The sequence below is a fragment of the Xiphophorus hellerii genome, chromosome 17 (genome assembly GCF_003331165.1).
Source record: "Xiphophorus hellerii strain 12219 chromosome 17, Xiphophorus_hellerii-4.1, whole genome shotgun sequence".
NCBI lineage: Eukaryota > Metazoa > Chordata > Actinopteri > Cyprinodontiformes > Poeciliidae > Xiphophorus > Xiphophorus hellerii.
The window spans coordinates 17,759,654-17,785,501 of record NC_045688.1 but is presented as its reverse complement, the minus strand read 5'-3'; the positions used below and the strand labels follow the sequence as shown (position 1 = coordinate 17,785,501).

At 41.3% G+C, this 25,848-nt stretch overlaps 1 protein-coding gene across 1 annotated transcript in view; it reads right to left on the bottom strand.

Annotated features, from left to right (window-relative positions):
• Window positions 1-23,892, bottom strand: part of camk1da (calcium/calmodulin-dependent protein kinase 1Da) — an 84,395-nt gene extending 60,503 nt beyond the window's left edge. Inside the window, exon 1 of the mRNA XM_032589597.1 lies at window positions 23,149-23,892. Coding sequence (XP_032445488.1) covers window positions 23,149-23,246 — 98 coding nt within the window. The 5' untranslated portion in view covers window positions 23,247-23,892. The remainder of the gene's footprint in view (window positions 1-23,148) is intronic.
• Window positions 23,893-25,848: the final 1,956 nt, after the last annotated feature.

Here is a 25,848-nt window from a genome sequence, read left to right as displayed (position 1 = left end):
TAGCTATGTCTCCATTCAGCTGTCGTGCAATTTTTCATAGAATTTTTAAAATCTCTGGGGGGAAAAAAACAGGAAAATGTAAGAAAGGTGTTTCCATTTACTGCCTAATTTTGGAGTGAATCAGCCAGACTATGCAAAGCGTTATTTCAATTTGTGCAGATTTTCTACAGTACTGTCTTGAATGTCCAACTGAGAGGATAATGCAGTTTGAAGCAAATGCAGACCCTGTGGTGAAGTTAGTTCCAGTTTGGATATTCTCCACTCTGTTTGTTCAACATTAGAGGAATATGAACTAAATGTTGCACACATTTGTAATGGAAACACGGCTTTTTCTGCAAACGACAGCAGAGTATTACAGAATGAATGAAGCAAAAACAACCAGTGGCCACTGTTTGATAAATGCACTGCTTTAACCTTAAGCATACATGCTAAGTCAGCACTTTTGTTCCATAACACCTGTCTGCTTTCACACACAATGTTTCATTTGATGCTCCTTCTACATTACTGCTTATTTTATAAATAAATAACAAAAAACATGCATCACGACACCCTTGGAGGCAGTATTTGTTTGATTATGTCTTAGAAATCTGGAATTTTATAAAGTTAATGTTTAGTTTCATCCAGATTTGTTTGGAAAAATATGTAATTCTTGATTCATGTCTACATTCACACAGAACAAGTGCACAGTACATTACTCAATCTCGTCTGCACAAAGATATATGGAATATAGGCTGAGTTAAAGGGAGTCGAACACGTAGTGGAAACTATATTCCTTTCAAGGCCAAAACCACAGCTGATTATGGGGAAAGTAATATTGTTCAGTGAACAATAAGCTCTAATGTGGCAGGGAACCGAGAGCAAACATGAGAGTCATGGAAGACATATTAAAAAAAAAAACACTCCCAGGCCTGTCTAGCCTGCTGCCTCCTGGGATGAGCACCAAATGTCATACAAACAAACTAAAGAGCACATCTGGTCCTTAGGCAGTGAAAACGCACAAAACAAGTCTTCCCTCTCTATATTAAATCAATCACGTGATTTCTAACGTGATTATTAACTCAATCACATACATGTAAGCTGTATATTTATTGCTAATTATAATTAGTAAGTACTTTGTCGAACATCTTTTTCTCATAACTAGACTTTTTTTGTTTGTTCAAGAAGCTTCATTTTGGACTCATCTGACCAGGATACCTTCATCCACTCGGCTGCTGCCGTGCCACGTCCGCAACATGACGTGTAGAACAGCACGCACAGTGGACTGTCGGTCTTTCATAACCCCAGAACCACTGGGGGACCACTTGAGACCCCCTCTAAAGACGCTTACAGACACATTACAACGCAGCGTGACGTCACGCGCTCTGGATCCCATTTCCCTGCTTTATGTTTTTACCACTAATGTAATGAGTAATGTGATGGGGTTTTTTTTACCCTGATGTAAAATAAATGTTTATAATAATAAAAATACATGTAAAAAAAAGATGCAGATGTATCGTTTTTCTTCCACTCCCACAGTTATGCACAAAAAAATCCCAATAAATCACACAATTACACAGAAGCAATAGAAGAAAAATGCGAATGAGGGAGAAACTGCATACAGCAGCGTGCCATGAGCACGATCAGAACAAATTTACTTTATTTCCAACCTGAAAGTCATTTGCTTTTGCAACTCCAAAGCACGGGATGAGGAACGGGCGGGGTCGACCTGACTGGAGGACAGGCAGCCGACTTCAACGAATGTTTGGACTGGCTGGAAGTCCCCGCTTCGCTGCTGTTACCTACGGCAACGATGACTGAATTCCCTCTTCTATGAACCTGTATAACTGTGTCAGTGCTGCTCTGCTGCCGGGAACAAAAAAGAAAAGCGGTGTTGGCAGTGATGGCGTGTGCAAGAGTGCTTCGCGATGGAGCGCGTATCCAACAGGGAAACCGTCTGTCTCCAAAGGCGCACACATGCTCACACACACAGAGAGGGAGAGACTAGAGACTAGAGAGGTGGAAGTGACACGTTTGACATTGGGACAGACAGCAGCCGTCAACGTCAACCTGGAAAGCCATCCACTGAAAAGAAAAAAAAATAAGGTTTTGAAATCTTCTAATTCATGTTTGATTTCCTAGATTTTTATGATGTAACTGTGATTCGATATTTCTCGTAGAGAGCATTGGTTTACATTATGCCTCAGTGTCAAAATATATGAGTCCAATTATTCCAGATGTTTCAGATCATCAAAACAAATTTTAATGTCTGATGAATATAACTAGAGTGAATTCAAAAAGCAGCTTTCAACTGATGATTTCATTCATTAAAGAAAGAAATTTATCCAAACCAACCTTGCCTCATATGAAAAGCTACCAGGCCCCTAAACCTCGTACTGGCTTCTGCCACCTGTAGAGGTAAAGACTGCCATCGAGTGTTTGTAATAAATTTTGTCGCATTAGAAAAGGCTGATAGAAAATGGCAAAATTTGAAAAAAACTACCACAATATCACAGAAAAGGTTTTAACGCTCGCTTCCGGTGGTTTTAGGCTTTTCTGAAAGAGTTAAAGCGCTAAAGGGGAGATGGAAACACATTTGCCAGTTAAGTTCCGACGTAGCGAATGCTCCCATCCACTGGTGAGTCTGGTGGCTTAAAAGAGGCACAGAAAGAAAATGAAAACTTTAAAGTACAAACCTCCGTGACAGAGGGGAGAGCTGCAGCCTAGAGTGGCAGGTGAGAGGTACTCTAAGCTGGGACGGATGTGGTGGGATGCTCCCATCCAGATCCAGAAAAGGGTCTGTGCCTTACTGGAAGCACAAAACGCAGACATTTTTAAGTCCAAACCTTCACCATGGAGATCAGGACTCTCTCATCTTTTTTAGATGTGTGGTCCATGCTAGTTTGTGACATCTACTTCCTGTTTATTACATCCATGCGTAATATCAACGTCTGATGAAGTTATGCTTTGTGTAGCCTGGTTGATTCACTCCGAACCAGTAGATGGAAAGTAGATGCTTTTTAGCCACATTTCAAAAGTCCACTTAAATTCCACATGACAGTTGCCTGGAAACCTAAATAATCGTTTCCATCACAGTAGAGGAAACTCTTGTTTTAACTCAACAGGGTTGGGGGCTTTTAAATAAGAGTGTGTCAAAAAAAATGATTCCCATAAGAATCACGACTCTAATTTACTGCGGTTCAGAATGGAGGTGTTCTTTGGATCGTTGTCCTGCTGCATAACCCAAGTGTGCTTAGAGTTAAGGTCACAAACTGATGTTCTCCATTAGGAGAACGTTCTAAAGGAGCCGTTTGTGGATTCCCCAATTACAGCAAGTAAGCAAAGCAGACCCAGACCATCACTCTACCACCACCATGTTTAACTGTTCTTTTTCTGAAATGATGAACTAGCTGAATTCCAGATGTAACCGGATGCATAGCTTCTAAGTCTAAATCCAACTTCAGTCTTATCCTGAATCAATAAGAGCTGAAAGACAGAAGACATCACCCAAAGACAACTGTGCAAGAATCTGTTAACGTGGCTCACACACGCACACACATGCAGAGAGAGGGGCAGCTCAGCAGGTCTGCTCCTCTCCCGTCAATAATTAGGAGTTTAATCAAAGCAGAAATGGGAGCCGCTGAATGGAGGTCGTTCACACGCACGTTGTCACGGCAAAAGGCCCGATAATGACTGAGCGAGGACAAGGACAATTACACGGTTCGCCGCAAACGTCAGCGCCCGTATTCACACGCACACACAGTTATCTTCCTGAGCTCCCTGAATGCAAAGCGGTCTGCCAGAGGTGTGTGTCGTGGTGGTGACAAGTAGGCTCAGCTTTACCGTTTCCTAGGATGCGCTCGAAGAGGGGACAAACAAGTAGGGGGAACCCGAGGCGGATTGGAAAATTGAGTTGAAGGGAGTAACGGCAGAATGGATTTAAGAGCATTGGAAACTCTTCTATGTAGAAATGCTTGAATTCAATAGCATTGGAGGGGTGTAACTAGGCGTGTGTCAAAAATCAATCTGCATAAGAATCACAATTCGATTATTATTGTTGCTACTTCTCTTTAACAAGGTTGCCAGGGCATTTGGAAAAGAAACAGGCCCACAGCATCACAGAGCCCCCACTGTACCTAACAATGAACTGATATCCTTATCTGCGGTTTAATATTGTCCGATACAATCTGATAAAGAAAAAACAGCTAAGGTGGGCTTGAAGCAATTCCCTTTTTTTTAAAAACAAAACACCGACTTTGAAGTATTGTACTAAAATTTATGTGGTAACTCTGCACCAGTATAGCACACTTACACACACCAATAGTTTCACAAGCTTGGTCAAAGATGTGAAAACAACAACAACTTTCATTTGCTCAGTCAGTGCAATCAGAAGTAGAAGAGCCAATGTAAAATAAATAATAAAAAAAACGAAACTGACAAAACAACAGGTTGATTATCTTGCTCAAACATGAAATCTTCTTTCAAATGGTTTCAAATGTAAGATAAATAATAAAGCATGACATCGCTCTGAGCACAAAGCATAGAGTTAGAATGAATAGATCTGCCCTTGTGGATTGGTCACATTGTCAACAAAATCCAATCTAGAATTTTTATCCAATTTTGCAATTAATCAGTTAACCGCATGGTAAATTAATATGACCTCGATAATATTCATTCTGATGGAAATTTTCTTTTCATCATCGTCCATTTTATTAATGTTTTTCATTGTAATTGATGATTAATACTGTTTTATTTATTGTTTTTGGTTGTTCTGTTTTACTGGATATTGAAAATATCCTCCAGTTCCAGTATTAAGTGTTCTTTACAGAAATTAAAGTTTAGAGGGCGAAATTCCATTATTATGCCATTATCAATATATTACTTGTAAACTGCCTCTAAAGAACAATAATATTGTTTATGGCAATAATTACTGAGACAATTCATCGTCCAGCAGAATGTGTTATCATGACACAGACAATGTGACCACGAAAATGTATCAAGTTGTTAGGCTTTAAAAAAAAACAAAAAACAAAACCGGTGTTATGTCTTGAATTAGCCATTTATCGATTTTGGTAAACCTGTCAGATTGACTCCATGAAATATGAAGTCAACACAATGACTCATAAAACCTCCACCAGTTTCCTTAAAAGGATGCTCTGACAATACCCAGACACATTTTGTTCCCACTCAGAACTCCTAATGGTTTCTAAATCCACAGGAATCCGCTCTACTGGTTAGAAGAGAGAAACATAATATGGAAAATGTGATTCAACTTTCAAATTTATTGGACTTTAAATGGATTAAAATGCTGTTTGGACAATTGCTGATGTTCCAAATGGCAGGTGGGAAAGCTGCTGATATGAATCACTATGGCAACAGGAGGTAAGGCGTGATGGATGAGGATTTATTACAGCTGGCGTGTAAACGCACTGGAGCAGAATGCAAACACGTATGTCACAGGAACAAAGAACGCCGTGATTACAAGGAAAAGTTTACTACCGTAACTGTTTATCCCTGCAACAAAAACACAAGCCGGGATGAAAATGAAGAATAGAAAAGTGTGCGTGCACTATATTGGTTTGGTAGCAGAGCTTGCAGGCTCAAAAAGAAAAAAATAACACTGTTGCCACAGCAGAAATTAAGCGTCAATTATAGTCTGTATTCTAACTGGGGTTCCGATAGCAGAAGATGAAAACAAGAAGGAGCGAGCGCTGAAATGAAAGGTCTGACGAGTCCTCTCTATTAGAATGACAAACCTCAGAACAGACGGCGAACAAGAATTCCCTCTGAAACTCTTGACTGCTGTGCCGCCGCAACCGCAGCACATCCAACAGGCAGCTGGAGGGCAAGCTGAACAGGATGCAAACCAGAGAAGGATGACCCTACCAGCTGAAAGCAAACCAAACAAATACAAAGGTGGGAAAAAAAATCCTGAGCTGAATGTCAGGATCTGAGGAGAGTAAACCAAAAACCCGAGAGACGAACCCAAAATGGAGCTTTAGAGAAACAGAAGTCTATTTGGACAAAAGCTGTCTCCAATCTGTAGGCAAAGTAAAGCTCTTCCTGGTTCATGTTTACTGCTGTAACTACATTCTTACACATTTCTTCTGTTTTTGCTACATTAAGAAGTTTCAGATAAATCAAGTTTCAATATCAGACCTAACGATTATTTCATTTCTTAAAAAGCCAGTATAATGTGTTTTCCAGGCACATATTGACATTTTATAGCATAGTATAAAAATGCTAAAAGATAATTTAACACCTTTGCTTGCAAATTGGGCTTCTGTCTCTTTAAGAAGCTCCTGCTCTTTTGGAACTCTGCCTTTAGGAAGTCATCACAACATGGCTCCTCTATTAACCCTTTAACAACGATTTTACCAGAGTTCCATTGAGAAATAGCTCCTATAATGAGCTCGGCTGATGCTCAGTTCCACTAGGTGATTGCTAATTGCTGCTGGCTAGTCTGAAGAAGCTGAGTTGGAGTCATAGGGGAGGAGACGACAGCACGGAGGAGGAGATTTGTCCTCAAAGGTGGAACAAGGTTCACCCAGACGTTTTGCACAGCTGAATGGTTACCAAAAGAGATTAAGGGATTTCTCAAACATCCGTGAAAGAATCAAGGCAACACTCCAGGTATGTTTATGATGAGGGAATAACATTATAACATGACTTGACAAAATGCTGTCCCTTTAAGAAAAAAAGATAGGCCTGAGATGCTTTTCTCACCTCCTACATTCTCCTATCCATCCATTGCCTTCTGGTTATCAGAGAAAGGGTCACCCAGGCAACAGGTCCAAACATCCCTGTATGATGTCATCAAGTTTCCACAGGTCACACAGGCTCTATAACCGGCATTCCAGATAGATGTTGCCAGTGTTGGTAGTGGGAGAGTTCTTTCAATTCTCTACCCTGCATCTCATAATGTCCTGATTATGTTACCCTGACTTGCTTCTAGTTCACTTGTTTTGTTCACTTACTTGACAAGAATCCTGATGAAATTAACGCCAACCGAGGGCCAGGAGAATGGTACAGCTGCGCAGGATGAGGCGTCACCTCGGATGTTTTATGTTTACTCAGATCAACATGACGCTGAGCCACCAAGGTACGGCTTTTTCCATGGCAACAGTGCAAACCACCGCAGGGATTTCATGAGACTTTCAACATGTTGACATCCCTCACCATGGAAATCACATTTACCTTTGATATCCACAAATAAACGTGGGAATCACATTTATTACTTATAATGTAACTCATAAGTACATTACAATTCTATAGTTAAGAGTTGGGGTGAAACATTTACAACTGTCTACATGACAATGATGGCGAATGACACACATATGATCAGTAAAAAGAAAAAAAAAATTAAATGAATCCAAGAGTCAAACATATTTGCTCAACTTTTACAAATTGGATCCTGTGGGCACTGTTGATGTGGTAACTGTACTTAGACACAGGACCGTAAACACGGCAAAAGACAAAAATTGCCGATAGCAGAGCGGCATCAGACCCTCTGACTCAGCTCATGCTGAGAGAGAGCCATATGTAGGAACAAAAAGACAGGAAGGGGGAGCGGTGAGAAAAGCAGAAAAGGAGAATAAAAGAAGCAGCTACGGCTGAAGATAAAGAGATTTGACCTGACACATTACAGGGCACAGCGGAGGTCGCCTGCTCTAATAGCTGGAGCGAAGATACTGACGGCGAGATGAAAGGAAATACTCCTTTTATGCTATCAGGCCTGAGAGGAAGCATTTAGGTGTGTAAACTGGATAGTTTGAGTTTAGCTTTTACTGTAAAACACAAACAGGATTGACATCCTCAAAGACCTGCAGGTAGCAACACCGCAGGGCTCCCAGTCACTAACAGAGCCAGTTTTATTTAAATGAACATACAATGCAAAGCTATTAGAAAAGACAATAACCACTTGTGGTGATACTGCAAGCCCTCATAACAAGATCAGACAATTATATTATCTACGTATAATGGAAGGTCTTGAATCAATGGTGCTAAGGATGAGCTAATTCTTCTGCAGCCCTCCAGTTGACCAAAATGCGGGAACTTCTGTAAATTTTGGGGTTGGATAAAATGTAGTGCATTCCCATGGAAATAAAATAGTCTCCGTGTTTTTGTCTTCAAGCAGGAAGTTCCAACATCCCATCGACTGCAGGTGGATAAAAGTAACAGAAAATATGTTTGAGGCAGAGGCGCAACTGATTTTTTTTTCTCGATTGTTTGACCCCCTTTCTAATGCCACCCTGGGCAAACGCCCACATGGCCTATGTCTGTTAAGGTTATACATATGATAGAATAACACTCATAGCTAGTTTCACAAAACATAAAATTAAGTAAATAAATAGTTTAACTCCAGTGCATGCATTGTAGAGTATGCCAACATACCTTATATTAGACTCACATTTATGGAAAATATATCCTTTTGTATAGTTTTGAGGTAATATTTAGATTTTCTGAGAAACTGAATTCGGGGGTTTTTTATTTGTAAACCAAGAACCATCAAACTGAACAGAAATAAATGGGTGAAATATATCAGTCTGTGAGTTTTACTATATGAGCTGAAGTACTGTTGTACAATTTCACTAAGAAGCAACTATTTGTTAAACTAATACTTAAGGCAGAATCTGTCATGGAGTGGTGCGGGTGTGAGGTGGTGAGGCAGAGGCAGCGGACCCAGGTATGATGAAAAATGATGATTTAATGAGAAAACTTAGTCCAAACAACGAGCAGCAGGCACACGGAAACACTGACGACACAGAAACTAACATTGACGAGGACCCGACGAGGAACAAGGAACACAGGTGGAGTTAAATACACAGGAGGGTAATCACAGAGACGAGACACACCTGGGAACAATCAAGGGGAGGACAGGACAACGAAGAGACTTAAGGACACAGAAAACTCTAACTAAACACAGAAAAACACAGATCCTGACAGTATCACATTCAAATAAATAAATAACTTGACCCCCTTTGTGATACCACCCTGGGTAACCGCCCTTATGGCCTTTAGTAAAAATCTATTACTGTTCTCGGTCAGTTAAAAACTTAAAATCTGCACAACCTAGACCTTTCAGCAAAGAATTACCCATAAACAAATGTCACAGGTTAACCGTGTATCCAGAGCTGTGTTCCCAGATTAAAACAAGCGTCATCGTTTCCACCGGATCCAGCCGTCATGCCCTTACATGCGTTTCTTTCTGCCTAAACTAGTCGCGCTTTAAATCCCCCCCACAGCTGCTTTGCTGCATCTGTTTTGCAGGAAAACAAACATCTTGCGGTGAGCCGTGGTCACACCCCGACAAAGTCACACACGGAGGAGCAGGTGTTAACGAGACAGAAGTACAGACTCCCAGTTACTCAGAGAGCTTTGACTGGGCTCAGTCCAACAGACACAAACTCATCTAATCACCCTCCAATGTCGCAAACGCACAAATGACACACACACGCACACGCGAAGGGAGTGCAAACAGTGGCAGAAGGCTGCTTGGTGAAATGTACCCGGCAGCAGCTCGGCTTATTAGAAGTGACTCAAGGCTTTATTAATGCTGTAGGGGGGGAATGATGTGATTGTCTTCCTCCAAAATCATACAAACTTCATTAGTCAATTAGAAACTCCCTAGATAAACTAGGAGTGTTTAGTCCAACCAAAGCAGTTGACTGATAATATAAGAGCTCAACATCATCAGTTCATACTTTGGATTTCCTTGATATTTAAATGTAACACACCCCATAATCTCTACTACACACACTAGTCAATTTCAGAGGTTATTTCTGTTCATTTTGAAGACTAAAGGTTAAAGTACCGTCTGCCAAATGTATTAATGGAAAGTTGAGTGAAAGAAAAAACTGTAGAAGGAAGAGGTTGCAGAAAAAACACAGATAGCTGAAGTCTTTAATGGATTGTGAAGCAAACTAAATTCATAAATTTTGACAGATCCCTGAGATGTGAAACAATCATATTTTATTAAACAAATCAAACAAATTTTAACTGATCAAGCTAACTTGAGTAAATACAAAAAGCAGTTTTCTAATAATTATTTCAATTTTTAAAGGAGCAGTAGTATGTGCTTTTCCAGCCACACAGTGCCACTTTACAGCACACTAAAGTAACTATGTCAGCTTGGTGTGTTATAAAAATGCTGTACATCTCAAATATGACTTAAAAATAATTTGAGGTGTGGAACTCGAAAAACATCAAAGTATATTGTGATTATGCTTACATTGATTGGGTTATGAATACTCAACAGAAAATAAATTTTTTTAAAAATGTATTCAATTCTTGTTGAATGACTCACTGAGTTTGAAAGTCTAGTAAATAGATTCATGAACACAAAAATGAAGGATATAATGTCTAAATTTGGTATGTTTTAATTAGTTTCATAAGTGCACAATATAGTTCCAGTTGTAGTTTTTCCCCATTAATAAGTGTTTTTTATTTCAGTTCACAGAAATGTTTTCTCAATTTTAGTTTTCATTAATTTAGTTAGTTTTAGTTAACTATAATAACCTTGCTGTTAAACATGGAAAATACCAAACAGAAATCATTTTTCTGCCATCATTTTGGCACCCCTTCTAGCGTGGCACCCCAATGTAGTGCATACCCATTTTTTGCGCCACTGGTTGTATTTGTATCTACTTGCGCTTGCACGGCGTCGCTCTGTGTTCGACATCAAGGACGACTTCACAAGTTGTGTAAGTGGGTCAAGAAAAGCCTCATAAACAACACACACATCAGATAAGATAAAATACTTCACTGTCATTGTGCAGTACAATAAAATTATAATGCACAGTAACTCCAGAGACCATACATTTAAAAAAAAAAAAAGCTTGCATCACCTTGATCTGAGTACAGTAATGGGGCTGAGTAAAAGTAGGTCTGCTATAATACAGAAAAAGCCCCTACGGTGCAGCAGTGTGTGTGTGTGTCCCTCATAAAGGTGTGCGTTTCACTTTACAGCACTATAATGTGTGTGTGTCATAGCTACCAGAGGTTTTCTTGCAGTTGGAGTTGTGTATACATGTCTCTTTGTGTTTGCTCTCTTGTGGGTCTTCTCCCTGTGTTTGTGTGTTAAGTGGTGGTCTGCCCTAAATTACCTGTCGAGAAGACAGAGTGTACGGCGGTTGGCCGCGGCACTGCGGCAGCACTGCTTCCATTAACGGCAGCCATTGTTCACAATCTGATGGGCAACAGCTAAGGGTTACCATGGCGACCCTGCCTCATGCCTGCCAAATATTACTTAGGTACACGGTGTTACTACCCAGGGTGTCTTAGGAAAAGACCCTAAAAAGGTTGTGGTGACATTTTTGTGAGCACCACAGAAAAAAAAAAAGCTTGACCAATAGCCTTATTAGGAGCTCTTGATATTTGGTTCAGTTATGTGTACACTTCAGCAAAGACCATAAAGATGCACTATTGCCACCTATAAAGTGGCAGCAGAATCAGACAGGATAATAGAAAGGAATCATAATTTGATCGAAGAATTGTCTTAACCTCTACGTCAGCTTGGCCATCGTTTTCCCACGCAATTTTGCTTGATTGTCATCTCCTTTCAGTTTAATGGCAATTAAAGGAGGAGGTGAACGAAACCAATTAGTTCATGTTGGCCACGCTTCCAAATATTGAGCAATTCAAATCGGAGCCATAGGGATGTTTAAGATATTTTAATTCTGGCAAAGATGTCACGGCCCTACTCCCCACAGGGCTGTTTACTCTACAGTGCACACAATTTCAGGTAAGCTGGCGTATTACACAAGTAACGGCCAAACTAAACATTAGTGGCTGGGTAAAATCAGATCCAGTCATTTCAAGATTCATCAGAGCCCACACCTTCAGGTAGCCATCGTTTCTCAATAGCTGAGAGTTCAAGGTTCGGATTTTTACCAATGTCATTTGACCAAAACATTGATCTTAAAGTCAATATACAGTAGATCCACTGCATGGCCCGATGTTGCAACATGTGTGGTGTGGTGTTGTGTTCCAGGGACAAACGAGACCAATAAAAAAGTGAGGTGATGAAAACACAGAAGGAGACCCAAAATGCAGAAGACAAAACAAGTTCATGGTACACAGAGTCCAGCGGATGTTGAAGACATCGTTGTAGTGTTTTGTGTCCTTTAAATATGACCACACACTATTGTCATTGCTTCTTCCCAGTTGGCCATTTTTGTTTACTCTGAACTCATGTTTTGTGAAATTTCCCATCTGACATCTGAGTGTTGGTGAGAAAACTCACACAGGCAATATTTCCTATGGTACTATTAGTTCATTGTGGACATGAGCCAGCTGGACATGGGCTTGATTAGAAATGCTACAGTCACAAACCCCACAATATCACCGTCTTGTGTCAATTCAAAGGGCTTGACTGGTTTATATTTGACACAGGTCTGGGTTAGCAAAATAACTCTAACTGAACCTTTTGTAACCCAACAGTTTTTAAAGTGTATTCTTTAAATACTCTGCTTGGAAGCAGAGGTTTTGTAGCACTTCTAAGGTTTTGATGTGGGATTTAGATAAAACAGTAGTGACAGAACTCTTTGTACTAGCTTGCACTGAACCGAAACATTTGACATTAGTTTTAGCAAATAGTTTGTTTGCTAAAGGATTCTAGACACCAGAGAAGAACTGGTTTAGGGGGGCGTGCTGTGGTGGCGCAGGGGGTTAGCACGCCCCACGTTTGGAGGCCTTAGTCCTCGATGCGGACGTCGCGGGTTCGACTCCCGGTCCCGACGACCTTTGCCGCATGTCTTCCCCCCTCTCCTCACCCTCCTTCCTGTCTGCCTACTGTGGAAAAAATACGAGCCACTAGCGCCGCAAAAACTCTTTGGAGAAAAAAAAAAGAACTGGTTTAGGAGCAAAATAATGTGTTGATATTTCAACACTTAATATTTTGAAGACAGCTTCAATTTTTCAGCCATCAGAACATCCGGAGATGATGATGTGAATGTGGTCGCACGCAACCAGTCAACCAATTCGAAGCTCAACTATGTGAATGCTTATCATACTGTAAAATAAACTGATATAAACTTTCTTTTAAAGCTATGAGAACTAGCCTTGAACCGATAAACTGGTTGGACCAATAAATCTACCCAGATTTTTAAAAACTTTTTAAATGATCAAACCCAACATGCAAAACGCAGGTCACATCTGCACATGTGAGGTCAACATTAAACCATTGTTGCCAACTTTGTTCCCAAATATTACTTACAAATATTAAACAGGCCATTTCATTGTCTGCTTTTAAATCATTAGTTATGATAAGGCTTTTAATATTCTAATTTCTTTTGTATTTTTATTATTTCATTTTGTCTTTCATTGTTATGTATTTTAATTGATTTGGTACACTTTCTGTGTTTCATGTGTCAATGGATGCTTTAATTGGTTTTTCTATGTAAAACACTTTGTAAAATGTGTTTAAAAAGGTGCTATGCAAATGAAGTGCTATTATTATTATTAACTTAGCAACTTTGTTACTATATTTAGAGACTTTTTCACACCAAAGAAATAGGCATTTTCCAAAATCGGAACTGGCAGGCCAGGCTTTTTAAAGATCGGTGATCGGTGCAGCTGTAATAAGAACGCTCAGTTTTAATCCATTCCAACCCGTTCTGTGGACTCATGAAAGGAAATGATTAGGAAAGAAAGCCCAGATCTCCTTGTTCATGCCATGGATTAATCCTTCCAAAGGCAGCACGAATAGGGAAACATGGACGGCCTCCAACAGAGGCCGGCTGACGGATCGCTCATTCTGGAGTCTGAGCAGAGCTCCACGTCCCCTTGGCTGGTCCGGAGCTCTGCCTCCATCGCTGCTGCTGCTGCTTACAATTAGTCCATTACTGAACCAACAGATTCAAAATCATCCGTGTGAAGATTCTATTAGCCTCTGTTCTGAAATTTACATAATGAGACACCACTTAGGTTCTTAAATGCCTTGCAGCTCTAAACAGAGATGGCCTTTTTTTCCAGAACAAAAGCTTTTCTTGGCTCCAACAACAGCAGATGGTGGAAGGAGAGATCGAGTAGCAGAACGAAACCACTTCCAACATATTTATCCTTCAGAAGTGGAACATGAATGCCAAAGGGGCCCTGAAGCCCCCCCTCTCCCTTCAGGCTTATGTGAGCTCCTGCTTCCATCCCTCATTGCCGTTTGATTACAATTCCTCATTTCCATACCTTATCTCTTCTTCTTTATCCTTCTCCTTCCTCCACTCCATTATTTTGTTATATTTTCTTTTGCCTCCATCACAAGAAGCAGAGCCTAAAGAGAAAATATGCAAAGCTGCTTTCTGATTTGCTCCTCCGTTCAGGCGAGCGTGGAATCGCCGATCGGGGTTGACTGCTAACTTCTCCTGCACTGAAAAATGCAGATCTGGTACATTTTCATGTGAACACGGCAGCCACTGCTCAGGCCTACCGAATCGATCTTCTTGGAGAGAGGATGTCGATGTTTGAGAAGATCGAAAATGAAATCGAACAACAAAACAATCCAGTCTGGAAGCATTTCCCAGAGAGTGGCCAGAGTCCTGATCCAGTCAGTTTAAAACCCAATCAAAGTCAGAAGGGTGAGGGGGGGATGCTGTTTCTCTGCTTAGCTCCAGAGAGGATCCATTCTTCATCACTGCAAAATCTTCCTTGAATATAGAAAAAATTCTTGAAAAGAAAATAAATGAAATACTCCTTGAATTTTGAAAACGACATAATATTCTGCAGCAAAACAAAGCCTGTTTGACACAGCACTAACCACGTGCTGTTAGCATGCTGCTTTGGAAGGGGAAATATTAAGGCTGTTACTATGGCTAGAGATGAAGCTGTGCTTTAAGTTTTATTGATTATTCATTAACCATGTTTCCTATTGCATTAGAAAAGGTTTATGGGAAGTTTTCATGCTAGCTTGAGATGCTTTTGGTCTTTTCTGAGAGATAATAAGCTAAAGAGGTAAAGTGCTTACATGGAGATGGAAACCCTGAAACATACACCCCCCATAACTCAGCTGTTTCCTTTGTTAGCATCATTAGCATTAAGTGATGTCAGAAAAATTACAATTTGCCTGCTAGCAACATATTCCTGAAAATGTCTTTTCATGTTTCTGAGATGTGTGGCAAAATGAAGCCTGTTTTGCACAGTGCCATGCTACGTTGGAAGGAGAAATATGAAGGCTAGAGATTAAGCTGTACTTAAGTTTTAGTTTTCTTAAAGTACAAGAGATAGGAAACTGTGTTTTGCTTTGAAACTGTGTTTCCTATCTCGTTAGAAAAGGTTGATGGGAATGGCAAAAATAATAAATAACTTCTTTGATTTCGCAAAAAATAGTTTTTATGCTAGCTTGAAGTGCTTTTTAGCTTTTCCGAGAGCTAACGCGCTAAAGTGTTAACAGCTAAACAGATGGAAGTACATTTTCTGAATAAGTTCTGATACAGCAAACATGGTAAACGATACAATGAATGTTGCAGTTTATTTTTTACATGTTCGACCAAGGTAGTCGACATGTTGTTTTTGTAAGCTTCAGGGTTTTTTTTATAATTAATTTTGTTACACTCCGAATTGCACTGACTGAAATAAATTCAAGTTGTGTTGTTTTTACAGAAGCTGTTGGTGTATTTAAGTGTGCTGTACTGGTGCAGAGTTATCAAATAAATCTGTAATTCGGTAAATTTATGTCTGCGTTAAAAAAAAAGAAATGTTTTAAGTCAATTCAACACTAATTTTCTGTATTGGATCGGTTTCGGCCGATACTAATATTACCAATACCAGATATTGGTATTGAAAGTGAAAGAAGCGGATTGGTGCTTCTCGAGACGGAAAACTTTTCAATGGCACGGTATGCACCTATTCTATGAAATCAATGTTCAACTGATACTTCAGTCAGCTATCAGACATAAACCAACTTTTCATAACCGCAAAATAAAGTACAGTTCCAAACCACAACACGGTCGGCTACAACACTTTATTAACCCCAGTGCGCCTCCTCTCTTGAACAGAGAGCTGGTACTCATTCATGTTGACACGAATTCCTGCGCCCCGTCCTCCGCTGACTCCTAATGGTGTTGTGAACCAGGCCGATAGCCTGCAGGACAGCAGTTAGCTCCGCGGCTCACATCGCTGACCTCCAGCGGCTCCGCTGTCGTCCTTGATCACTAAAAAACGCAGCCGTCTCCCACCAGCTGCTCCGTTCATCACAACCAGCGTTTGCGTCCCAGCAGGTTGCATTCCCCTCGTGTCGCGCTCGGAGAGCAGATGTTGTTGTCGGGGGCCTTCGGGATCGCACAAGAGCGCTGAAACCGAGTCCTCCGACCAGGACAAACAACACATTCCCTTCCATGTTTTGTTTATTGAAAAAATGACATTTCTAACCTTTTCCCTTTGGAACATGCAGCTGAGTTCATAAATCTATACAGCTGTCTAACTGGGTGGCGGTGGCAGCAGCAGCAGCAGAAACAACAGGCTCCCAGATCGGGGACATTATAAGCTGGATGTTATCACAGAGAGGCTTAAAATAGAGCCTTGATCCGATAATGGACTGAAGTTTATGATCATTAATACTCTGGACCCACGTGTCAGTCTGGGCTGAAAGTCCCCCCCCCACCCCACCCCACCCGCCCACTTCTCCTCATACACAAAGTTTCACAGTAAATGCAGAAACTCAAACCTTCAAGAGCAACACAGTGTAGCTCACACACTGTTACACACACCAAACAATAGAATAAATGCACCTTCTTTTGCTCTGTTTGAAGGTAAATCAGATCAAACTTCTCTTGGTAGAATTAGTAAAATGATTTCTATTTACTAGATGCCAGAATAATGAGAGAGAGTATGTCAGAGATGTTTTCAAAATCAGAAGTTTACATCCATCTCATCAGCATTCGGTAGCATTGCCTTTGACTTGAGTCGAAGATTTTGGGTTTCCTTCCTCAAGTTTCTTACATTAGTTTGCTGGAGTTCTGGTCCATTCTTCCTGAAAGAGCTGGTGGAAGCGACACTCGCACACCTTTTCAGATCTGCCAACAAATTCTATGTAGAACTGATTTTGTTCTCCTGAATCCATTTTGTAACCACTTTGGCTGTAAGTTTAAGGTCCATTTGGAAGACTAATCTGAGCCCCAGCTTTGAGATCTTTAGATGTTGCTTCTATATTTCTACTTAATGTTCTTTCCTCATGATTCTATCTATTTTATAAAGTCCACCAGTCTCTTCTGCAGCAAAAAAGCCCCACAACTTGATTACCCCATACTTCAGTTAGCGATGGTCATTATGGACATGTCTCTAAATATGAAGGTTCCTGTGGACATTTGCAAACTGCAATCTGGTGTTGCTGTGTTTCTTTTGGAGTAATGTTTTCCTCCTTACTGAGTAGCATGTTTCACTGTGGATGATGACTCTGCCTTACCAGCTTCAGCTGCATCTTCACCGAGTCTTTGGCTCAAGCATCATAGCCTCTATGGTCTCAGCAACAAACATGGGCACCTCTGCTTCACTGAATCCACGTCTATAATTGCAATAAAAAACTTGAAAAGTAAAATTTTCCTTGATGTTTGCACAATTCCCCTTTCCAATGCCTCCACCACTGAAGTGTGCAGTGTGCCTTTGTGTTGGACAGTCACATAAAATCCCCATTAGAGAAGAAAATGTGAAAAGATTCGAGGATCCTTCCGGCCAGGACTCCCCTGTTGCCCCAAAGGTTCACCCAGAGTAAACATCTTTGTTGTTTTTCTACAAACTGGCTCACCATTTTTCTGATTTCCTTAAAAAGACTTCGCAGCCTTAGTGTAGAAACAATGGCACTGTGAGGCTTAAGATGGAAAGCAAAGATGATGCACACACATATTGTGTTTTCATCCTTTTTGTGTGGCACTGAGCCATTCTTTAATGACCACAACTGCTGCAGTCATTTGGTAAACGGCTGAATGCAGATTAATCATTCTTCCACTGCACTCAAACGTCATTTTATAAAACGGACTCGAGAACAAAACAGGTAAATAACCCAGGAGACATTATAAATATCAATAAATATCAAACTGTGAAGGAATGAAAATGTTTGTAAATGTGCAGAGATTTCCCGATTGTGGGATCAATAAAGTACATCTTATCTTTTCTTAGGAAAACTGCACATGTGCTGTTGTGCACCGTTCAGGGCGTAGGCTGGCAGTCCACTGATGAAGCTGGCTTTGTTACAAAGCTAACAATCATCTTTTGTTCTATTTTTAAGATCCTATTTATACTTCGAGTGAAAGGAACTTTGAAAAGTCCATCACGCACGCTGGCACCGCAACCCTGCACTGTCGAGAGAGACCGGGCAGAGTTAGACGCGGGATGGTGGTGTGGTGGGGAGGGACGTAGGACAGAGTTGTAGGCATAAAGAGGAGATAAAGAGAGGACAAAATGACTTGGGAGGGATGTGGGTTGCGGAGTCCCAGAAACGGTGAACGAAGAACAGTGCCGGAACCGGGGAAGTGGAGCATCAATTAAGGGCAGCATGCCCTGGACAGCACTGTAACAATCCCACAATGCATTACCATCACATTTCTCTTCCTGTCCCATCCTCACACACTTTCACACACGCACACGCCCACACCCACACACACACACACGCCCCCACACTCACACACACTTCTGCTCCTTTAAAAAGGTCTTCTGCAGTCACATCCAACCTGAAATCCGGCACTAAGCTAGCCAGGCTAACGTGGGGTTTTGGAATGCCCTTAGCTAGCCAGCAACGTTTAGCTAGCTCAATGCAGACGAGCTGAACGCCCATCCAACAGAAGGAACTCTGGGTCACGTTCAAGTCAAGAAATTATGCCATCGTTGTTGCACGGGTTACGTCACAATGAGAAATTTTGTTTTACAATAAATTGTCCCTTAAATTATTACAATAAAAGTTAATACTGACCGTTTTCAAGTGATATAATGATAATGCCATAATCCGCATTTTCAAAGATCATTAAACTTTAAATGTTAAACATCATTAACACTGGAGCTAGGAGACATTTTAAATCGATTCAGAATTCCCAGGACTAGGATTTGCGATTCTTAATAGAACAGATTTTTTTCTCTGCATCTCTAATTTAAATGCATAAATGTTTATTTTTGCCATTTTTGACAGAATTGCATTTTGGTACATTTGCTGGGTGCTACTTATAAGTGCTGGGTGGATCAAATAGTTAGAATTTTAGTCTCCTGCTGGTGTGACATGTTTACATTTGAACTCCCTCATCCATCATTTGCTTAGTGATCAGATTCACTACTGTTAGCAACAAATGGATTAATAATGGGCTTAAAAAAAACTGTGTTTATAATTTTACTTTCCCACCAACTATATTAAGACTCTCCTGAATAAACTATTTCTTTTGCATTTTCTCAGTTCACAGTGACCTCTCCTGCTGAGATGCGCAGCCCACCTGCAGATCACACACACGTGCAACAAAGAACACACTCCTGTTCCTTTTGAATAATTGATCAGTGAGGAACAGGGGCCCACACTGCATACACACCAGGGGGTGTAATCAGACACCAGGGAGAGACTCGAACACATCACTCTGCACACAGCTGCGGCTCTAATTGAGCCCCTCTGAGGCTGATAAACCTGAGGAGGCGAGGCATTCAGGTGCACAGGCAGAGTGTTGGGACCAGATGATGCAGGGATGACAGTGTCAGGTGTCTGACATCACTTCCTGGGGTCAAAACCCGCAGAAGCGAAAAACACACCGCGGCTTCTCTGCTGCAGGAAGTGGCCCGCGGTCGTCCATTGGCCGATCAGGAAACCAGCTGACCCGCCTCAGGCAACAACAATTATCTGATTGGTTCCAGGACAGAAAGTGAGAGTCTGTTTGGGATTCAGTCACTGCAGTCACCTCTCCTCCACCACACACACCCCCACACACACATCCTGCTTCCCCCTTTCTGCTGACGCATCAGTTTCAAACATCCATCACCGGCGCCGTCAAACAGAACCGACTCGGATCACTGCCGCTCTGCCTCCTGAGTGAGCAGGTGTCTGCGTGATTCACATCTGCTCCAAGTTTCAGCTGCGCTGCAGCAAAAACGAAAAGACAAAAAGAACCATTAACCCTGCTTCTTGTACTTCCCAAATTCTGAATTCATCGTTAAAGCCAATCTACGCCCATCTCCAAACAAGATAACTCCTCTAAACTGGAAGTGGATGCAGATAATTGGTTCAAAGTGAAATTTTCACTTGATTGAAAAGGACAACAAACATGTCCCACCTCGGAGCTTCCTCTCCTAAAGCCTCTAACTCCCACAGGAAAAGGCTTACGACCCTGACAGTGATACCGCTGCAGCTCAGGCTGTAATTCGTGCTGTCTGCTAAAGTCTTGCTGTCATCAACCAGAAAATCCCCCCCACACACACACACACACACCTCCAACAACCACCACCGCTGCTGCTGCCTAAGCTTACTTAAAGTCATCACAAGTCGCTTTATAAACAGAACCGACACAAGAGCTTGGATAATGGAGTAGCATTGGAACAGAAACACCGGGGCAATGAAGCTTGAGGGCAAACCAGACAAAATGTGTGTGTGGTCAAATAAACAGCAGGAGATTTAAGATGGTGAGTAAATTCACCACAGTTTAACAGTCATCATGAAGGATGAAAAAAGGTGTAAAAGCGGGTTTTTTTGTGTGTGTGCGTGTGTGTGTTTATGATAACTGGAAAATAGGGAAGAGCCGGTTGCAGTTTTCTGGCCGAAAAGCCTGACCTGCCAATTGTGATCTTGTCCGATCACAATTTATTTTTTTGTATGAAGAGCCACTAAATATAGGGACAAAGTTCAAAGTTGCTAAGTTGACAGCAGGTCGGTGACTGTTGTTAACCGCCCATGTGCAGGCAGGTCTGACAGGTTCAGTGTATGATTTTCAGACCTTTGCAGAGGTGGATACCTCTAGTAACACTAGCTACGCTAACCAGGTTTATTACTAGAATCAGATGCTTAAAAACACAACTGTCTCTCTTGGACAACACGATGGATTATTTACGGTTGGTACAGCATGTAAAAGAGTGCTGTGTATTTATTTTAGACTCTTGCCATAGTGGTTTCTCTGTATCCACCTGGACTCACTAGTGACCAGGCGGCTAACGTCCTTCCATTCAAAGAGCTGGGTCGGCTGGAAAATACGCCCTTGCTGAGGGAAGGGTCTGAAATGAAAAAACTGGAGGCTACCACCGTCCATAAGCCAGTACAACACAAGGTTTTCACCAGCACATCATATGTCTTGATGCGTCACCAGGACTTAGTCGCCCAGGCTAAAGCTAGGTTAACATTTGTAGCATTGGCCTCGAAGTGCCTCGATGTACACCTCTGAATTTTTGTAATTTGGCACCAAAATGGACAGTGTTCTTTTATCTCTAGAAGAACACTGGTCATTGTTCGCCTGTACTGGCATTTACACCAGGACTTATTTTCAGAAAATGCTGCGCCAACGTACATGTCAAGTATAAAAGCTCAAACAATTGATTGACTTGAACGTAAACCTCGAAAAGCGCCAGAGTAACTCAGCCTTAAAGAGTAATCTTCTGCTTATGACGTTACATTCATGCCACCAATCTGAGCGCGCAGTGAGACTGATGTGAGAGCATACATCTTTGTGAACAAAGAATAACATGTGCCGTGTGCATTTCTGTCTCACACATGCTCACTTGATGTTCTGGCAGGTGTGCTTCTTTCTGTCTGTGCAACTTGACAAAGGTTATAGAAATAAGCGACACAACCAGCCAATCACAAACAGGTCTTTTCATCCAATCGGAATATTCTTAGCATTCCTAAACAAAACGTTCCTAGCAGCGCAACCGTTGGTCTTGTGGGGGAAACCCTGCACAATCAGGTGGGTGATTATCATATCAGATTCCTGCCGAATCTGTTGGCCAAAAAGCTACAGTTTGTGTCTCATCTGACTAGAGGTGAGACACAAATTCACCGTCTCCCCAGCATCTGGATGTCTTCCCCTTCTCCCTATATCCAGTTTATTTGTTGTTCAATAAAGGACACTAGAGTCTAAAAATGCATTTTTAAACTCCAAAAGCTTCACCGAAAAACTGAATTTACACTAAGAACCCCCCCCCCCTCCAAAAAAAAAACAGGAAACTACTAATTATTTGACTTCTAAAGACTACCAGTGGCACTGGATTCTATTTATATTATTATATTTATATTCTATTTGTATCAGAGTAAAGGGGGCTGAATGAAAATACAATTTTTCTTTAGATATATATACCTTAAAAACTTGCTTTCCGTTACACAACTTTACACCACTTTGCATTGGTCTGCCACGTAAAACGCTAATAAACTACATTGACATTTGTGGTTGTAATAAAACATTTTACCTCACAAAATTAAGAGTTTTTTTTTACATACATATATTTTTTAGGGATACACCATTTGCAGATTTCTGGTAGATCACTGATCTTTCAATCTTTAAAGAGCCCGGCCTGTTGATTTTCTTTTTGTCTGAAAAGTTGGGAAGGTTAGTGACAAATTTGCAAAGTTGGCAGCAATGGGGTGACTATCGGCAGAGACAGAGGACAGTGGCTGGTTTTCAGATGGATCAGGTCGGCTTCACATGTAAGCTTTGGCCCGTCGCCAATTTCCCAAAATGAAGGACTGATTTACCAGTGGACCCATTGTTTCTTCTTGTTGTTGTGTCTTTTTTCTTCTTTTTTTTTTGCAAAATAAAGAAGTAGTAGAAGCTCTGTGCATTATACCAGGCTGCCAGCTTAGACTGAAATAGAGTGATTTGCGACCAGTGGGAAAGCTGTGTTCTTGCCAGAGGGGAATTAGTGAAACGGCTCAGCCTGATAACTGAATGGTTACAATGATTAACTCCATGTAATGAATAACACGCAAGCCTGGGAGCATCAAGCTGCCCTACTAGCAGTGATGCTGTGATGTCACTGTTCAAATGTTGTGAAGAATCATTAAGAGCCTGGAATTATGCTTCCAACTGAAGACTGCAGTGCGTGTATTTTTATACAGGACACCCAACGAGCGCCCTGTCGATGCTACGGTGTTTAACAGCGAGGAATAAAGTAGAAAGAGTCATTTTTATTCAAACGTAGTAACAAAGTGTCACTGTGAAGTCCCTGGAAGACGCAAACAGACTCCGGGTGAGGATGCTTCCGGAGTATAAAAAGAGGTTTTTAAGGCGGTCTACTCACGTTCCGAGGACTTCTTTAAAATCAAAGACCTTCTTGATGTCGTCGACCTGTTTCTTCCACGTCTCGCCGCTGCCGGTGTCTCCGTTCTCCCGAGCCATGACGCTGTTTCGCCGGCCAGACGCCGCGAGTCTGGCCGAGACCGGGCTGCGCGCGGCAAGGATGCGAAGAAAAAAAAAAAAAAAAAAAAAAAGAAGAAGAAGAAGAAGAAATTCCTCTAAAAGACAGACAAAACTATAAGGTGGTACAGTGGGAGAATTTTTTTTAAAAAAAAAATAAGAAGTTGAGTGGGAGAGGTTTTGGAGAGTTCTGGTGGTGTATGGTCCGCTGCAGCAGGACCATGTGAGTCCTCCTGCAGGTTACCGTATCTCTCTGCGCTTCTCTCTCTCCCTCTCTTTCTCTTTCTCTCTGTCACCGCGCGGACAGCAAGCTGTCAAGTTCACAATAAGATACAAGCACTTCCGAAAGCTCTTTCAAAATAAAGGGTTGCTGTTTTACAATACTATATAATATTGACAGAGTAAGCAACATTTTCACTTCAGAAACGATTTTCTTTTGCTGCTGAATTGTTGAATAAATAGACATGAGCTCAACAACAAGGATATTTATTGTTTATAATCTGTTAAGTAGGTTATTCAGCCATCAGATTGGTACCAAGTGTTATTATACCGATGCACCTTTCAAGTCTGTCAGGAACCTCTGTCCATTAATGTAGCTTCTTTGAAAAATAGCATTAGCAACATTAGCATTAGGGATGCCTGAGCTGCTGCAACATGTTTTTTTCCCCCCAAAATATCTTTATTAGAATTTTAGTGGTTTAAACAAACAACTTGAACAGTATGCAAATTGTGGCAACAACAATAGTAGTATTACTGTTCAAGTCAAAATAAAATACAAACTAAAAAGTACAACAAAATGTCTCTCACAATCCTGGTTCCAATACAACCCATCACATATTTTACATATCGTCTTTAAATTGAGATTTTAACAGTATATGTCCTCAAATAGAATTGTCTTTGGGAACTGCAGTTATCATGTTCTTCAGTCATTTGTACCGTCTTCCGAGATGTTCAGATCCTTGACATGCTGCAACATGTTTAGCACTGAGATGATATTTTAGGCTGGAATAGTTTTGCTAACAGGCTAACTTCTTTTAGCACAACTTGAACACAGAAATAGTCTTTTCCCATCAGACCATTTTATAAGTAGAAATGTGCCACTAGAAGCAGCTTTGTCATCCATCGCTGTTGTTTGTGGACGTTGCCTGTCTATCTATCTATCTATCTATCTATCTATCTATCTATCTATCTATCTATCTATCTATCTATCTATCTATCTATCTATCTATCTATCTATCTATCTATCTATCTATATTTCAATAATACTTGCTGAATAAAGTATTAATAGCCAAATTAAACTCAAATACGATTTCCTGTTTCTAGAAAAAGCTACTTTTGTCATGCTACATATCGTTACCTTCCTAAAATAATGACCCAAAGTGATATTGGCAAAGAATAAATTAATTGATTAATTAAAAACACCACCTCTTTTTTGCCTAAAGATGAATTAGACCAAAAGAAAAAAAAATCACTTTAGGCAAAAAGATAACTTCGGTCATTATGTTAGGAAGGTGACGATATCTTATTTTGAAGGCATCACCTTGACGTTTCCTACATGAAGCAGCTTCTGTGTGTAACTTAATGGAAATTGTAATGCCACCTGCAATTGTCTGAAAGCAATTAATTGATGCCAGTGTGACAGCTTGATGGGCTCCCGGAGGCCCCCAGCAAAGCCTTTCTGGGATTTTTACCATCTCCAATGCGTTTGACTGCGGCGTCATTACAGCACACCATGTTGTTAAGACAGTAATAAAAATTTTAAAAAAGAAGGAAGAAAAAAAAGCTGCTGATTGGATTGCTGTCCATGCATCCTCTTTGACAGCATGAGTGTGTACATGTGTGTGTGGCCTGCAAGCTGACGCTGCAAATTCGCAATGCACCAATTTGCTGACAACCGTCACAGTTTCTGCAATCCCCCCAAAGGCATCTGCGTTACAGTTCACCCTCACCCCATGACATCAGCAGGGACCCCAGCTGCAGCAGCTGCACGTTCACCTGGGTTACCAAAGACAGGAGTTTGCAGAGAGGCTCTGCGACAACTGCAGGCTGACGAAGGGGGGGTGGCGAGTGGGCTCAGGCCAGCTGAGGTCGTGTCATGGTTAAAGCTTGCCCTACACGTGGCTTCTGGCCTCGTTATATCTGTGTGTGTGTGTGTGTGTGTAATCCTGGAGGAAAACACAACAGCAGAAGAAGGGAGTGAAAGGGGGCGGGGGAGCAATGTGTTGCAACTCCTCATGAGTATTCCGGCTGCAAACTACTGCAGCTCTTCCTCGGCGGCAGCAGAAGCAGCAGCAGCAGCAGCCACGGAAAACTCCTTTCTCTCTCTCAACCCCCACCCACCCATCTCTTCCTCCTGCTCATCCTAATCCTTTACCATGAGTCAGCAGCTCTCATCTCCCCCCCTGATGAAAGATGATTACCCAGCTGCAGAGGGAAGAGGAGGAGACGAGGGACGCTGGGATGGGCAGATCCAGGCTGAAGGTCAGCAGAGAGCAGGGGTTAAGCAGAGGACGTATTCCTGGCGGCTTCAGACAAACACAAACAAGTCCACTGGGAGGCAGCGATGAAGCTTTACTGAACTACA